At 42.8% G+C, this 18,275-nt stretch overlaps 1 protein-coding gene across 3 annotated transcripts in view; it reads left to right on the top strand.

Moving 5' to 3' along the window:
• The window catches only part of LOC149440130 (C-type lectin domain family 2 member B-like), a 344,322-nt gene that overhangs the window by 300,881 nt on the left and 25,166 nt on the right, over window positions 1-18,275 (top strand). For all 3 annotated transcript variants that reach the window (XM_089658907.1, XM_089658906.1, XM_089658905.1), the window contains 2 exons: window positions 3,119-3,196; window positions 17,591-17,742. In XM_089658907.1, coding sequence (XP_089515033.1) covers window positions 3,119-3,196; window positions 17,591-17,742 — 230 coding nt within the window. The remainder of the gene's footprint in view (window positions 1-3,118; window positions 3,197-17,590; window positions 17,743-18,275) is intronic.

Genomic DNA, 18,275 nt, shown 5'->3' with positions numbered 1-18,275 from the left:
ACCATGGGAGGAAAGTAGTTTTCTGGTTGTGAAGATACCATGCATATTAGCTGTGTTTATGTTAGCTGTCTTTTACCCTACTCTGGACAGAACTGTGACTCCATTAGACTCATGTACAGTGCTGTCAATCTAATACAGGGAGAAAGGAAGAGAGAGCACAGAAATTGCCTCATCAGTAGCCCATGGCTCCTTCATAATTCAGTTACATGCTAAGGAGGTCCTTGACCAAGCTGTATAGCTTTAACTGTGTAGGTAGGGTAGGTGGGTGATGTTTTCTGCATGTTCCCCATTAACACGTTGGGAGCTAAATGTGGGTCACATGAGAGGCCTACCCCAGGGAGGGTTCTTCTGGGCTATGCTAGGCACCTGTAACAAGATCCTTACTTCACATATGGGGTAACTTGTGCCGTCTTCATCAATGCCCCGGGACAAGGATGAGGCTGCCATGGGGGAATACTGGACCTTAAGGTGGGCTTCTACTCTTAGAGATGAACGTACATCATATACACTTGCACCATAATTGTTCTCCAGTTAACCCTTGGGTCCCTGTGACAATGTACACTCTCGCTGTTGACTTGCAATTAGGAGGGACACGCTGAGCTTGTTCACAACCACCTGTCCTGGTGGTTTACCTCTCTCCTGGTAGCAGAACAGACCCTGCTGTGCACTTGACTTAACTCTCGACCTTCCATACCTCTGTACAGGATCTGGACCTCTGCAGTACAAATCCTCTTCCATTGCTTTGGGAGACAGACTGCTGGCGGAAGGAGTGCTGACAACATCTCCCTCGCTGCTAGAGGCCATTTCACCTGCAACAGGCAAACGCTACTGACAGGCTGCATTCACTCGCTGTAGACATCTTGTACCAATGGCAACCATTTACTGTTTTCATATCCCAATGTACTATTAACCCAAAAACTGTAGAAGTATGCTGGTTACTTGCATTACTCTTTTGAATAACTTCAGACCAGACAGAAGGCAAAGTTGTATTGCTTTATTTAAGTTAGATTCCGAACATACAAAGTCAATGACAAAAACAGTTCTTGTCCCTACATCCCTAATCCTAACTCAGGCTACGTGCTGCCCCAGCATACCTGCAAATGTAGAGTCCATGTGCTAAAAGGGCAATCAATGGCATGCCCCTGTGGCTGGTGTCTTTGGGGCAAACCCTAAGTATTGTTGACCACCCACTTTATGACTCTGCTCCAGATCACTCTTTTATATCACTGGGTCCGTGGGTCGGACCCAAAGAAACTCACCAAGCAAAAGACCCAGGAAAAACATTAACTCTAACCCTCTCATCCGGGGCAGCACCTAGCTAGCTAAGTTTCAACCTGCCTACATTTGCATTGGAGATACAGTGGGGATCGAAAGTTTGGGCACCCCAGCTAAAAATTTGTATTAATGTGCATAAAGAAGCCAAGGAAAGATGGAAAAATCTCCAAAAGGCATCAAATTACATATTAGACATTCTTATATGTCAACAAAAGTTAGATTTTATTTCCATCATTTACACTTTCAAAATAACAGAAAACAAAAAAATGGCGTCTGCAAAAGTTTGGGCACCCTGCAGAGTTAATATCTTGTACTGCCCCCTTTGGCAAGTATCAGAGCTTGTAAACGCTTTTTGTAGCCAGCCAAGAGTCTTTCAGTTCTTGTTTGAGGTATCTTTGCCCATTCTTCCTTACAAAAGTCTTCCAGTTCTTTGAGATTTCTGGGCTGTCTGTCACGCACTGCTCTTTTAAGGTCTATCCATAGATCTTCAATTATGTTGAGGTCAGGAGATTGTGAAGGCCATGGCAAAACCTTCAGTTTACGCCTCTTGATGTAATCCCCCGTGGATTTCGAGGTGTGTTTAGGATCATTAGCCATTTGTTGAAGCCATCCTCTCTTTAACTTCAGCTTTTTCACAGATGGCATCAAGTTACCATCCAAAATTTGCTGAAATTTTATTGAATCCATTTTTCCTTCTACTCGTGAGATGTTCCCTGTGCCGCTGGCTGCAACACAACCCCAAAGCATGATTGATCCAACCCCATGCTTAACAGTTGGACAGAGGTTCTTTTCAATAAATTCTGTGCCCCTTCTTCTCCAAACGTACCTTTGCTCATTCCGGCCAAAAAGTTCAATTTTAACCTCATCGGTCCACAGAACTTGTTTCCAAAATGCATCAGGCTTGTCTATATGTTAATTTGCAAAGTTCAAACGATGATTTTTGTGGTGAGGACGTAGAAGAGGTTTTCTTCTGATGACTCTTCCATGAAGACCATATTTGTACAAGTATCTCTTTATAGTGGAATAGTGTACCACAACTCCAGTGTCTGCCAGATCTTTCTGGAGGGATCGTGCAGTCAAACGTGGGTTTTGAATTGTTTTTCTCACAATCCTGCGAGCTGTTCTGTCTGATATTTTTCTTGGTCTTCCAGATCTTGCTTTAACTTCCACTGTTCCTGATGACTGCCATTTCTTAATTACATTCCGAACAGAGGATATTGACATCTGAAAACGCTTTGCTATCTTCTTATAACCTTCTCCAGCTTTGTGAGCGTCAACTTTTTTCAGTTTCAGTTTTCTAGACAACTGCTTAGAAGAACCCATGGTGCTGATTGTTGGGGCAAGGTCAGATGAGTCTGGGCATTTAAAACCTTTGAGACTGACATAACCTGGTCTTCCCAGACGATGATTGAGAACAATCCATGACACTGGCAGGTCTCAGCTTTGCAAAGGGGGCAGTGCATGCTATAAATTCTGCAGGGTGCCCAAACTTTTGCAGATGCCATTTTTTTGTTTTCTGTTATTTTGAAAGTGTAAATGATGGAAATAAAATCTAATTTTTGTTGACATATTATAAGAATGTCTAATCTGTAATTTGATGCCTTTTGGAGATTTTTCCATCTTTCCTTGGCTTATTTATGCACATTAATACAAATATTTAGCTGGGGTGCCCAAACTTTCGATCCTCACTGTAAGTGAGGTCAGAGACTTGGCTGTGCTGTCAGGGGTGCTTGCATTACAAGATATATATATGACAAAGCTATTTCACATAAGTGAATATAAATATTAAATACCTCCTACAAAAAGACTTGTATCATTTTTCCATTGCTTTCCTTGTTTATAGATCAGCTCTGTGATTGGGAGATGAGGATGATGGCAATAAGGAAGCAGCTCTGTCTGGCCACCAATGAAGAATCAGTAGGTATGTCCTGTCATCTACTGTCCATGTGATCCCTAAATACGGGCAGAACATGTAACATGTTCCAAAATGCCAACTTATCCCTTAAAAGCGAGAATGAGAATAGATTAAAGAATAAGTTCACCCTTTAAAAAAAAATAAATGCACATTTTTTTTGCAGGTAAAAAAATATATGAATTTACTATTTGTTGTAAGAGCCCGGAAAGCATTGCACCTGCAATCAGCAGATCAGGAGTAGACTGTAGGGCTCCTGCAGATTGTCAGTGTAAGCTGTCTGCTCGTACCTCATATGGGCAGGCAGTTACACAATGACAGAAGGAATCGATGAACTAACACAGAGCTCAACAGCACTCTGGTATTTAATTGAGAACTACAAGCCAACAGCTGCAAAGACTGTCAGGACTTATACTTCATTCATTCACAGAAGTCTGTGAATGAATAACGCAGCCATGTGTATGAAGCTCCACAGGGCCACACTCTTTTGAAATAGTGACAATGGGTGCGGGGAGAAGATCCCCCACCTTCTGTCACAGGTAGGGGGGATCAGGGAGCAGCTGCAGGAGTGGGAACATGTTAAATGTTCCACCCTAAAAACAGGTGGAACATGTAATATGCTCCCAGAGGTGAACTTATCCTTTAATTGATAAAATCAACAAATACACCAGTATGTGTCCAGAAAGTTTTCGTTAGCATTGTATCCAGCAAAATTGGTCAACACATTTTAAGGTTTTAAAGGCTCTACTTCATCAGGGCTGGCAAAATAAAAAGCTGAAATCAAGACTGGGGTAATTTATAAATACAGAGAACTCTGGTGGGGATGAAATGAATGTGTTCCAGTTAGTGGTTTGGTAGGGGGTGCATATCAGTCCCACCGAGTTCACTGCTGTATATATCCATTACCACAGTCCAAATTGTAGCTTCTTTTAGCCCTGATGAGTGGGTCCTCACATGGAGTCTCTCTCCCTGGGCCTAGACTATGAAGGCCTTCTGCTCTTTAGGCTACAAACCTACATGATATAAGTCAGGGGTAGCCTGTTCCCATCCTCGTTCTGCACAGAGCCCCACCCACACCAGATTGTAAGGGGACCTAAAATCCACCCACATCCACACCCAAGGTTGGGGGTTTTCTAAAAGTGATATTAACACCTGTTAACACTCCCTCCCTGTTATTAATGGCACGCCTTGTGCCTATGGGTACCACAGTATTGGGAAGAATGGCATAGACTAAAATGTCTATGTCAGAAAATACAATACAACAATACATTAAGCTAACAATAAGAATTAAATATAGAAATAATTTAAAGGCATAATATAAATTCGTACTTGGAATTACTTTGACAACTTGTTACAAACCATCCAACAAAATTACATACACAGTATGTATATATCAGCAAGTGACACTGTAACCAGTAACAATGTAAACATGTCTTCATATAGAAATTGGGGTCAGGATAATCCCGCCACTATTCAGTTTCAGGGTGCTGGCGATGCACATAATAGTGTACATCATCCCTTCTTGGTGGGACAGCACCACTTTTTCCATATGAACATGACGTCCATAGTTCTACTCAATAAAGCAGTGCCTAAATTTAAAGGGGATGGCAGTGTTCCCAGCTAAAGACCAATGATGCTTTGGCACCCGAAGATGCTCCCATACCGCCATCTCATAGATCTTCAGCCATTGCAGTTCAGTGAGTTTACACAGAGCCTTTGGCGCATAGATCCCAGACAACAAGTTCAAATGGCGCCCATGCCCCCCTGACAGTAGACATATACCTAAGCATCTTACCCAGCACAACAGTCCCTTCTGGCTCTTCCCTGCAATCAGGTTCTTCTTGCATGGATGTAACAGCACATGCAAATGCATATAGGTTAGGGATTCTCCAAAGGTATGGTATTCTTCGCCTCCCCCATGAGGCAAAAAGCCCTCCCAAAAGCATATGGAGCCTTCCTGACCACCTGTAATTGTGCCTGGTATACATTCCAACTCCTCAGTTACTTCCAAACTTATAGGGTCTTTTAATGGCTCACCTGATTCCCTACTCCCAGTATCAAATACAGCTTCGAACTCAGTCACACTCCCCACCGGAGCTCTGCTCAACCGGAGATTCTCCACAGGATGAAACCTCCTCACCATCCTCATATGCAGATACCTTATGATCAGTCTAAACCCTGGTGACATCGGGGGAACCAGACACCACTCACTGATGATTTATGAGTAGGGCGTGCAGAACTTGGAGGGCTGGGGTGCTCCTCCTTCAATTGCATCACTGGATCAGCAGGAAAAGTCATCTTTTCCTACACAGCATGTTCCTCCCACCGTACTTTACTTTCACATGGAGGTTTTCAGTCCAAATGAACCTCAAATGAAAAATGATTGACAGTTCCCACACTGGGCCCAAGGTGTCCCCATGGCCATTAGTTGTTCACAACAGGGCACAGAGGAATGAGGATCTCCACTACCACCATGCAGTCCTTCCATGGAATTACCCTCAAGCCAATATCCACCACTATGCCCATGTAGTGTGGCATCATGCCTTGAGGCTTAGTCCCCTCTGTAATGGCATGTCTCATAGGGTGCATGATGTTCTCATGTGTACACAAAGCAGACAAATTAGGCACAATCTCTTGCTGGACGTTTCCCACTGCTTGCCGATACATCTTCTCTAGGTGTTGACGGAACCTGCTGACTATGTCAAATGTAGGCATCCCCGATTTGCCAACCACTCCCGCCAAGCAGGCCATAGGCTCCTCCCCTCTTCTTCTTGGGATAGGGTATGCATACATCAGCAAAGGTAGGAACCCTGCCATATTGTGACTCACATACTCCATGCCTGAAGCCCACCTCCACTCTAACATACTCTTGCCCCAAGGCTCACCGAAAATAAAGGAATGTCCACACAGATTGTTTTTCCAACAGTTTACTGGTTAATGACATGGCTTTGCAACTTCACATTTCCTGTCCAACAGTACAGAAGAAATCAGTGCCACCAACTATTACATGAATCCCTCTACAGTGTGTCCTCACAAGGAGTCTCTCTCTCTCTGGGCCTAGGTCCTGAAGGGCTTCTGCTCCTCAGACTACAAACCTACATTGAGTAAGTCAGGCTTAGCCTGTTCCCATGCTTCTTCTGCCCAGGACCCCACCCACTCCTTATTATAAAGGGACCTAAACTCTACCCACACCCACACCTAGGAGAGGGAGTCTCCTTTAAAGGGGTACTAACACCTGCTTACTTGCCTGTTTCCCCAATGAGAATAGAACACCTAGGGTAGATTTACTAAAACCAGTGCACTCAGAATTTGGTGCAGCTGTGCAGGGTAGCCAATCAGCTTCTAACTTGACAGTATAGTTACATACATAGTTACATAGTTAGTCTGGCTGAAAAAAGACAAGAGTCCATCCAGTTCAACCATAAAAAAGTTATAATCCTATACTCACAGCTGATCCAGAGGAAGGCAAAAAAACCCAGCAAAGGATGTACCAATTTGCTCCTGCAGGGGAAAAAATTCCTTCCTGATCCCCTGAGAGGCAATCGGATATTCCCTGGATCAACTTTACCTATAAATGTTAGTATCCAGTTACAGGTGAAACTCGAAAAATTAGAATATGGTGCAAAAGTTCATTTATTTCAGTAATGCAACTTAAAAGGTGAAACTAATATATGAGATAGACTCATTACATGCAAAGCAAGATAGTTCAAGCCGTGATTTGTCATCATTGTGATGATTATGGCTTACAGCTCATGAAAACCCCAAATCCACAATCTCAGAAAATTAGAATATTGTGAAAAGGTGCAATATTCTCGGCTCAAAGTGTCCCACTCTAACCACTTGCCTACCAGGCACTTATACCCCCTTATTTACCAGGCCAATTTTCAGCTTTCAGCGCTGCCGCACTTTGATTGACAATTGCGCGGTCATGCAACATTGTACCCATATGAAATTTTGATAATTTTTTTCTCACAAATAGAGCTTTCTTTTGGTGGTATTTAATCGCCACTGGGCGCTTTACTTTTTGCGCTATAAATAAAAAATTGCCAAAAATTTGAAAAAAAAAAAGTTTCTTTGTTTCTATTATAAAATTTTTCAAACAGGTAATTTTTCTCCTTCACTGATGTGCGTTGATGAGGCAGCACTGATGGACACTGATAGGCGGCACTGATGGGCACTGATAGGCAGCACTAAAGGGCACTGATAGGCAGTACTAATGAGGTGGCACGGATAGGCGGCACTGATAGACAGCACTAATGAGGTGTCACGGATAGGCGGCACTAATATGCAGCACTGATAGGCGGCACTGATAGGTGACACTGATGATGGGTACTGATAGACGGCACTGACTGGCATCACTGCTGGGCACTGACTGGCACAACCGCTGGGCACTGACTGGTGGCACTGACTGGCAGCACTGCTGGGCTGCACTGGTGGGCAGCACTGGTGGGTGGGCACAGGTGGGTGGCACTGGTGGGCACAGGTGGGTGGCACTGGTGGGCACAGGTGGGTGGGCACAGGTGGGTGGCACTGCTGGGCACAGGTAGGTGGCACTTCTGGGCACAGGTGTGTGACATTGCAGAGTGGCACAGGTGGTTGCACTGCTGGGCACAGGTGGGTGATCTGCTGGGCACAGGTGGGTGATCTGCTGGGCACAGGTGGGCGGAGCTAGTGGGCGCACTGCTGGGCACAGGTGGGCGGAACTTGCGGGTGGCACTGCTGGGCACCGATCATCAGGGCACTGATCATCAGTGCCCTGATGATCGGTGCCGATCCCCGCTCTGACAACTGCCGGTTCTCGGCAGTACTTTCCTCACGATCTGACAGCGTGAGGAAAGTGCAGCCGAGAACCGGCACTTGCATTTCCCTCTGATCAGCGTGTCATTGGACACCGCTGATCAGGTGGTAAAAGGCCGCTGTGATTGGCCTTTTACCACATCGCGTGATCAGCTGTGTCCGTAGGACACAGCGATCACGGAGATCGCCGGGTGCGCGCCCCCTGGGGCGCGCAGGTGAGCGCATTCTGGTGGGACGTCATATGACGTCCACTCAGAACTGGCCGGCCGCAGTTTAGCCGTCATTCGGCTATCTGCGGTCGGCAACAAGCTAATCAGCTAATTAGGCCATAACACCTGCAAAGGGTTCCTGAGCTTTTAAATGGTCTCTCAGTCTGGTTCAGTAGGAATCACAATCATGGGAAAGACTGCTGACCTGACAGTTGTGCAGAAAACCATCATTGACACCCTCCATAAGGAGGGAAAGCCTCAAAAGGTAATTGCAAAAGAAGTTGGATGTTCCCAAAGTGCTGTATCAAAGCACATTAATAGAAAGTTATGTGGAAGGGAAAAGTGTGGAAGAAAAAGGTGCACAAGCAGCAGGGATGACCACAGCCTGGAGAGGATTGTCAGGAAAAAGGCCATTCAAAAGTGTAGGGGACTTTCACAAGGAGTGAACTAAGGCTGGAGTCAGTGCATCAAGAGCCACCACACACAGATGGATCCTGGACATGGGCTTCAAATGTCGTATTCCTCTTGTCAAGCCGCTCCTGAACAACAAACAACGTCAGAAGCGTCTTACCTGGGCTAAAGAAAAACAGACCTAGTCTGGTGCTCAGTGGTCCAAAGTCCTCTTTTCTGATGAGAACAACTTTTGCATCTCATTTGGAAACCAAGGACCCAGAGTATGGAGGAAAAATGGAGAGGCCCAAGGACCCCGAGTATGGAGGAAGAATGGAGAGGCCCAAGGACCCCGAGTATGGAGGAAGAATGGAGAGGCCCAAGGACCCCGAGTATGGAGGAAGAATGGAGAGGCACACACTGCAAGATGCTTGAAGTCCAGAGTGAAGTTTCCACAGTCTGTGTTGATTTGGGGAGCCATGTCACCTGCTGGTGTTGGTCCACTGTGCTTCATTAAGTCCAGGGTCAACGCAGCCGTCTACCAGGAGATTTTGGAGCACTTCATGCTTCCTTCCGCAGACGAGCTTTATGGGGATGCTGACTTCATTTTCCAGCAGGACTTGGCACCTGCCCACACTGCCAAAAGCACCAAAACTTGGTTCAATGACCGTGGGATTACTGTGCTTGATTGGCCAGCGAAGTCGCCTGACCTGAACCCCATAGAGAATCTATGGGGCATTGCCAAGAGAAAGATGAGAGACATGAGACCGAGCAATGCAGAAGAGCTGAAGGCCGCTATTGAAGCATCCTGGTCTTCCATAACACCTCAGCAGTGCCACAGGCTGATAGCTTCCATGCCACGCCGCATTGAGGCAGTAATTGCTGCAAAAGGGGCCCAAACCAAGTACTGAGCACATATGCATGCTTCTACTTTTCAGAGGTCCGATATTGTTCTATGTAGAATCCTTGTTTTATTGATTGCATGTAATATTCTAATTTTCTGAGATTGTGGATTTGGGGTTTTCATGAGCTGTGAGCCATAATCATCACAATGATGACAAATCACGGCTTGAACTATCTTGCTTTGCATGTAATGAGTCTATCTCATATATTAGTTTCACCTTTTAAGTTGCATTACTGAAATTAATGAACTTTTCCATGATATTCTAATTTTTCGAATATTACCTGTATATTACGTGTATCTAAGAAAGAATTCAGGCCTGTTTTGAAGCAATCCACTGAGCTGGCCAGAACCAGCTCTTGAGGGAGTCTATGCCACATTTTCACATCTCTTACTGTGATGAAACCTTTCTGTATTTGGAGATTAAATCTCTTTTCCTCCAGATGTAAAGAGCGCCCCCTTGTCCTCTGTAATGACCTCAGGGTGAATAACTCTACACCGAGTTCACTATATGAACCACTGATGTACTTATACATGGTGATCATATCCCCCATTATGTATTATACATGGAGATCATATCCCCCCTTATGTATTATACATGGAGATCATATCCCCCCTTATGTATTATACACGGAGATCATATCCCCCTTATGTATTATACATGGAGGTCATATCCCCCCTTATGTATTATACATGGAGATCATATCCCCCTTATGTATTATACATGGAGATCATATCCCCCCTTATGTATTATACATGGAGATCATATCCCCCCTTATGTATTATACATGGAGATCATATCCCCCCTTATGTATTATACATGGAGATCATATCCCCCCTTATGTATTATACATGGTGATCATATCCCCCTTATGTATTATACATGGAGATCATATCCCCCTTATGTATTATACATGGAGATCATATCCCCCCTTATGTATTATACATGGAGATCATATCCCCCCTTATGTATTATACAGGATGATCATATCCCCCCTTATGTATTATTCATGGAGATCATACCCCCCCTTATGTATTATACATGGTGATCATATCCCCCCCTTATGTATTATACATGGAGATCATATCCCCCTTATGTATTATACATGGAGATCATATCCCCCCTTATGTAACATACATGAAGATCATATCCCCCCCCCTTATGTATTATACATGGTGATCATATCCCCCTTATGTATTATACATAGTGATCATATCCCCCCTTATGTATTATACATGGAGATCATATCCCCCCTTATAAAATATACATGGTGATCATATCCCCCCTTATGTATTATACATGGTGATCATATCCCCCCTTATGTATTATACATGGAGATCATATCCCCCCTTATGTATTATACATGGAGATCATATCCCCCTTATGTATTATACATGGAGATCATATCCCCCCTTATATATTATACATGGTGATCATATCCCCCCTTATGTATTATACATGGAGATCATATCCCCCCTTATGTATTATACATGGAGATCATATCCCCCCTTATATATTATACATGGAGATCATATTCCCTTGTGTATTATACATGGAGATCATATCCCCCCTTATACATGGTGATCATATCCCCCTTATGTGTTATACATAGAGATCATATCTCCCCTTATGTATTATACATAGAGATCATATCCCCCTTATGTATTATACACGGTGATCATATCCCCCCTTATGTATTATACACGGTGATCATATCCCCCCTTATGTATTATACATGGAGATCATATCCCCCCTTATGTATTATACATGGAGATCATATCCTCCTTATGTATTATACATGGAGATCATATCCCCCCTTATGTATTATACATGGAGATCATATCCCCCCCTTATGTATTATACATGGTGATCATATCCCCCCCTTATGTATTATACATGGAGATCATATCCCCCTTATGTATTATACATGGTGATCATATCCCCCCTTATGTATTATACATGGAGATCATATCCCCCCTTATATAATATACATGGTGATCATACCCCCCCTTATGTATTATACATGGAGTTCATATCCCCCCTTATGTATTATACATGGAGATCATACCCCCCCCCTTATATATTATACATGGAGATCATATCCCCTTATGTATTATACATGGTGATCATATCCCCCCTTATGTATTATACATGGTGATCATATCCCCCCTTATGTATTATACATGGAGATCATATCCCCCCTTATGTATTATGCATGGAGATCATATCCCCCCTTATATATTATACATGGAGATCATATACCCCCTTATGTATTATACATGGTGATCATTTCCCCCTTATGTGTTATACATAGAGATCATATCCCCCCTTATGTGTTATACATAGAGATCATATCCCCCTTATGTATTATACACGGTGATCATATCCCCCCTTATGTATTATACACGGTGATCATATCCCCCCTTATGTATTATACATGGAGATCATATCCCCCCTTATGTATTATACATGGAGATCATATCCCCCCCTTATGTATTATACATGGAGATCATATCCCCCTTATGTATTATACATAGAGATCATATCCCCCCCTTATGTATTATACATGGAGATCATATCCCCCCTTATGTATTATACATGGAGATCATATCCCCCCTTATGTATTATACATGGAGATCATATCCCCCTTATGTATTATACATGGAGATCATATCCCCCTTATCTATTATACATGGTGATCATATCCCCCCTTATGTATTATACATGGAGATCATATCCCCCGTTATGTATTATACATGGAGATCATATCCCCCTTATGTATTATACATGGAGATCATATCCCCCCTTATATATTATACATGGAGATCATATCCCCCCTTATGTATTATACATGGAGATCATATCCCCCTTTATGTATTATACATGGAGATCATATCCCCCCTTATATATTATACATGGAGATCATATTCCCTTATGTATTATACATGGAGATCATATCCCCCCTTATACATGGTGATCATATCCCCCTTATGTGTTATACATAGAGATCATATCTCCCCTTATGTATTATACATAGAGATCATATCCCCCTTATGTATTATACATGGTGATCATATCCCCCCTTATGTATTATACACGGTGATCATATCCCCCCTTATGTATTATACATGGAGATCATATCCCCCCTTATGTATTATACATGGAGATCATATCCCCCCTTATGTATTATACATGGAGATCATATCCTCCTTATGTATTATACATGGAGATCATATCCCCCCTTATGTATTATACATGGAGATCATATCCCCCCCTTATGTATTATACATGGTGATCATATCCCCCCTTATGTATTATACATGGAGATCATATCCCCCTTATGTATTATACATGGTGATCATACCCCCCCTTATGTATTATACATGGAGTTCATACCCCCCCTTATGTATTATACATGGAGATCATACCCCCCCCTTATATATTATACATGGAGATCATATCCCCTTATGTATTATACATGGTGATCATATCCCCCCCTTATGTATTATACATGGTGATCATATCCCCCCTTATGTATTATACATGGAGATCATATCCCCCCTTATGTATTATGCATGGAGATCATATCCCCCCTTATATATTATACATGGAGATCATATACCCCCTTATGTATTATACATGGTGATCATTTCCCCCTTATGTGTTATACATAGAGATCATATCCCCCCTTATGTGTTATACATAGAGATCATATCCCCCTTATGTATTATACACGGTGATCATATCCCCCCTTATGTATTATACACGGTGATCATATCCCCCCTTATGTATTATACACAGTGATCATATCCCCCCTTATGTATTATACATGGAGATCATATCCCCCCTTATGTATTATACATGGAGATCATATCCCCCCTTATGTATTATACACAGTGATCATATCCCCCCTTATGCATTATACACGGTGATCATATCCCCCCTTATGTATTATACACTGTGATCATATCCCCCCTTATGTATTATACATGGAGATCATATCCCCCCCTCCCTTATGTATTATACATGGTGATCATATCCCCCCTTATGTATTATACATGGAGATCATATCCCCCTTATGTATTATACATGGAGATCATATCCCCCTTATATATTATACATGGTGATCATATCCCCCTTATGTATTATACATGGTGATCATATCCCCCCTTATGTATTATACATGGTGATCATATCCCCCCTTATGTATTATACATGGAGATCATATCCCCCCTTATGTATTATACATGGAGATCATATCCCCCTTATGTATTATATATGGTGATCATATCCCCCTTATGTATTATATATGGTGATCATATCCCCCCTTATGTATTATACACGGAGATCATATCCCCCCTTATGTATTATACATGGAGATCATATCCCCCCTTATGTATTATACATGGAGATCATATCCCCCCTTATGTATTATACATGGAGATCATATCCCCCCTTATGTATTATACGTGGTGATCATATCCCCCCTTATGTATTATACGTGGTGATCATATCCCCCCTCATGTATTATACATGGTGATCATATCCCCCTTATGTATTATACATGGAGATCATATCCCCCCCCCCCCCCTTATGGATTATACATGGTGATCATATCCCCCCTTATGTATTACACATGGAGATCATATCCCCCCTTATGTATTATACATGGTGATCATATCCCCCTTATGTATTATACATGGAGATCATATCCCCCCTTATGTATTATACATGGAGATCATATCCCCCCTTATGTATTATACATAGAGATCGTATCCCCCTTATGTATTATACATGGAGATCATATCCCCCTTATGTATTATACATGGAGATCATATCCCCCCTTATGTATTATACATGGTGATCATATCCCCCCTTATGTATTATACATGGCGATCATATCCCCCCTTATGTATTATACATGGAGATCATATCCCCCCCTCCCTTATGTATTATACACGGTGATCATATCCCCCTTATGTATTATACATGGAGATCATATCCCCCTTATGTATTATACATGGAGATCATATCCCCCCCTCCCTTATGTATTATACATGGAGATCATATCCCCCCTTATGTATTATACATGGAGATCATATCCCCCTTATGTATTATACATGGAGATCATATCCCTCCTTATGTATTATACATGGTGATCATATCCCCCCTTATGTATTATACATGGAGATCATATCCCCCCCTTATGTATTATACATGGAGATCATATCCCCCTTATGTATTATACATGGAGATCATATCCCCCCTTATGTATTATACATGGAGATCATATCCCCCCTTATGTATTATACATGGAGATCATATCCCTCCTTATGTATTATACATGGAAATCATATCCCCCTTATGTATTATACATGGAGATCATACCCCCCCATGTATTATACATGGAGATCATTTCCCCCCTTATGTATTATACATGGTGATCATATCCCCCTTATGTATTATACATGGAGATCATATCCCCCCTTATGTATTATACATGGAGATAATATCCCCCTTATGTATTATACATGGAGATCATATCCCCCTTATGTATTATACATGGAGATCATATCCCCCCTTATGTATTATACATGGAGATCATATCCCCCCTTATGTATTATACATGGAGATCATATCCCCCCTTATGTATTATATGGAGATCATATCCCCCCTTAATTTCCTCTTCTCAATAGAGAATAAATTCAGTTACTCTAATCTTTCCTCATAGCTGATCTCCTCCATGCCTCTTATCAGTTTGGTTTCCCTTCTCTGTACTTTCTCCAGTTCCCCAATGTTCTTTATGTGAATTGGTGCCCAAAACTGAACTGTATATTCCAGATGAGGTATTACTAATGATTTGTATCGGGGGGGGGGATGATATCTCTCTCTGGAGTCTATACCTCTCCTAATACAAGAGAGGATTTTGCTCGCTTTAAAATCCACAGCTTGGCATTGCTGCCATTATTAAAGTGGAGTTCCACCTAAAAAATATAAAAGTCAGCAGCTACAAAAACTGTAGTTACTGACTTTTAAAATACAGCCACTTACCTGTCCCTCAGTCCAGTGGTGTCCTCACCATGGCTGGTTTCACCGGCCGTCTTCTCTCCCTGGCACGGGCATCTTCAGTGTGGGCATCCGGCTGTGACAGCTTGCGGCTTCTTAGCCGGGTGCCCACTGCGCATGCTTGAGAAGCGCTGCGCTTTGTGAATGGTCTCGTAGTCTTGTGGGAGCTGTCACGTGTCCCAGAAGACTACGGCGAGGGAGGGGGGGAGGACAACTTTTGCTTCCAATCGTCTAGGCGATTGCAGTGGAAGTGGGAGCGGGTACCTGTCAAATTCCCGCTCCCCAAAGGTGCCAATCCTTAATGGGGAGCGGGGGACAAAGGCTTAAAGCTGAACTTCCCCTTTTGGGTGGAGCTCCGTTTTAAGCTTGAGATCTACCAGAACTCCCAGATCCTTCTCCACCATTGACCCCCCCAGTTGTACCCCCCCTCCCCTAGTATGTATGATGCATGCTTATTCTTAGCCCCCAAGTGCAGAAACTTACATTTATCAACATTAAACCTCATTTCCCACATAGTTGCCCAATTACGCAGAGCATTGAGGTCGGCTTGTAAATTGGAGACATCCTGTAAGGACGTTATTCCCCGGCACAGCTTGGTGTCATCTGCAAAGACTGAAATGGGATTTATAATCTCAGACCCCATATTGTTTATAAATATATTAAAAAGTAAGGGTCCCAACACTGAACCTTGGGGTACCCCACTGACAACACTGAACCTTGGGGTACCCCACTGACAACACTGAACCTTGGGGTACACCACTGACAACACTGAACCTTGGGGTACACCACTGACAACACTGAACCTTGAAGTACACCACTGACAACACTGAACCTTGGGGTACAACACTGAACCTTGAAGTACACCACTGACAACACTGAACCTTGGGGTACACCACTGACGACACTGAACCTTGGGGTACACCACTGACAACACTGAACCTTGGGGTACACCACTGACAACACTGAACCTTGAAGTACACCACTGACAACACTGAACCTTGGGGTACAACACTGAACCTTGAAGTACACCACTGACAACACTGAACCTTGGGGTACCCCACTGACAACACTGAACCTTGGGGTACACCACTGATAACACTGAACCTTGAAGTACACCACTGACAACACTGAACCTTGGGGTACACCATTGACAAAACTGAACCTTGGGGTACACCACTGACAACACTGAACCTTGAAGTATACCACTGACAACACTGAACCTTGGGGTACCCCACTGACACCCCTAGACCATTCAGAGTATGAATCATTAACCACTACTCTCTGAATACCATCTTTTAGCCAGTTTTCTAACCATTTACATACAGGGGAAAGCCAGGAGAACACAGTGATTATTACTAATAGCTATAGTCTCTGGCAATAATCGCATGAAAAATCCGACAGGCTGGTTGTACCCAAGTAATACGACAATCGATTTGGGTACAATCAGCCTGTCCATAGATGGTTCAAATCTGGGCCGGTCCCTGCTGAACCCACAAAGATTCAAATCATCTATGACCAGCTTTACATTCATCTGGTGGATGGATTTGAATTAAAATCTCCAGGATAAGATCCCAGTTCAAGCAATTGTGGGTGGAGATGTGGAGTTGTCCTCTATCTTCATATTACCTCTTTTACTTTCTTAAAGGTTAGTTCCAAGGTGAGCAGATTTGCTATCAGAGCACACTGGGGTGGTGGAGTTGATTCTCACTGCGTGAATAAGTCTGAAGAGCACATTTGGATGGTGTACGAATTTTTTTTTGAAGAATTTTGAATTGACTATTTTACACAATACAGTATATGGTTTCTGCACTTCTTTAAAAATTTTATTAACTTTTTTTATGTAATTGATTTTAAGCACAAGTTAATCAATTATTTTGCATTGATTGTTTTCATTATTATTTTGAGTGTTGCACTTTATTTATTATTTCATATCTATGTTAGCTGCCATTGTTTGACTAAGACAGCTGAGTTTTGAAGGACAAGGTTTATATATATGAATTTATTTGGATTCTAAAGGCAATCAAAACATTATCTTACAGGGTGCACAGTGTGTCCTGAACGCTGGTTGCGGCACAGAGAGAGCTGCTATTACTTCTCATCTGGCAAAGACTACAGAACATGGAATGAGAGCCGGGAAATGTGTGAAGGGATGGGAGCCCATCTACTGGTCATAGAGGACGGGGATCAGCAGGTATGGTATAACATGGCAATAGATGTGATATGTATTGTTTCATTTTATTTACTATTTCTTTCATATGTAGATTAAAGGAGTGCCCTTTGATCTGCATATGACATCAATTTACATAGTTAAAGTGGTTGTAAACCTCACTCATGAAATATGAACAAAGCATATCCCTCTATAGTGTTTGCTTGTCTTAATCCAAAGCACTGTCATTTCTGTCTGCTGTCTCATTCCTCTGCTATAAGCCTGAGTAACTTTGGACAAGTTTTCCTGACACCAAGAGATAAATGGTGACAGGAGGGCACAGTCTGTGACTGACAGCCTCAGTTCTGTTCCTGTGAGATGTGTGAAGGGACAGCCCTCAAAATTGCCACTCACCTGTTCGCATTTGGCAAGTGGAAATAACATGGGGGTGAGCAGGGCCAGGACTAGGGGCGGGTGGTGGGGGCAATTACGGCAATTATCTCCCGGTATGGCTTTCAATGAAGCGGCTGGAAGTCGCTTCTCCTTCTCCTCCCACGGCTTTCATCTGCTTCACTGAA

This window comes from Staurois parvus, unplaced genomic scaffold (assembly GCF_062004578.1).
Source record: "Staurois parvus isolate SC_StPar_1 unplaced genomic scaffold, SC_StPar_1.0 ptg001111l, whole genome shotgun sequence".
Lineage (NCBI taxonomy): Eukaryota > Metazoa > Chordata > Amphibia > Anura > Ranidae > Staurois > Staurois parvus.
The sequence above is the reverse complement of the archived record's forward strand: the minus strand, read 5'-3'. Positions and strand labels throughout refer to the sequence as shown.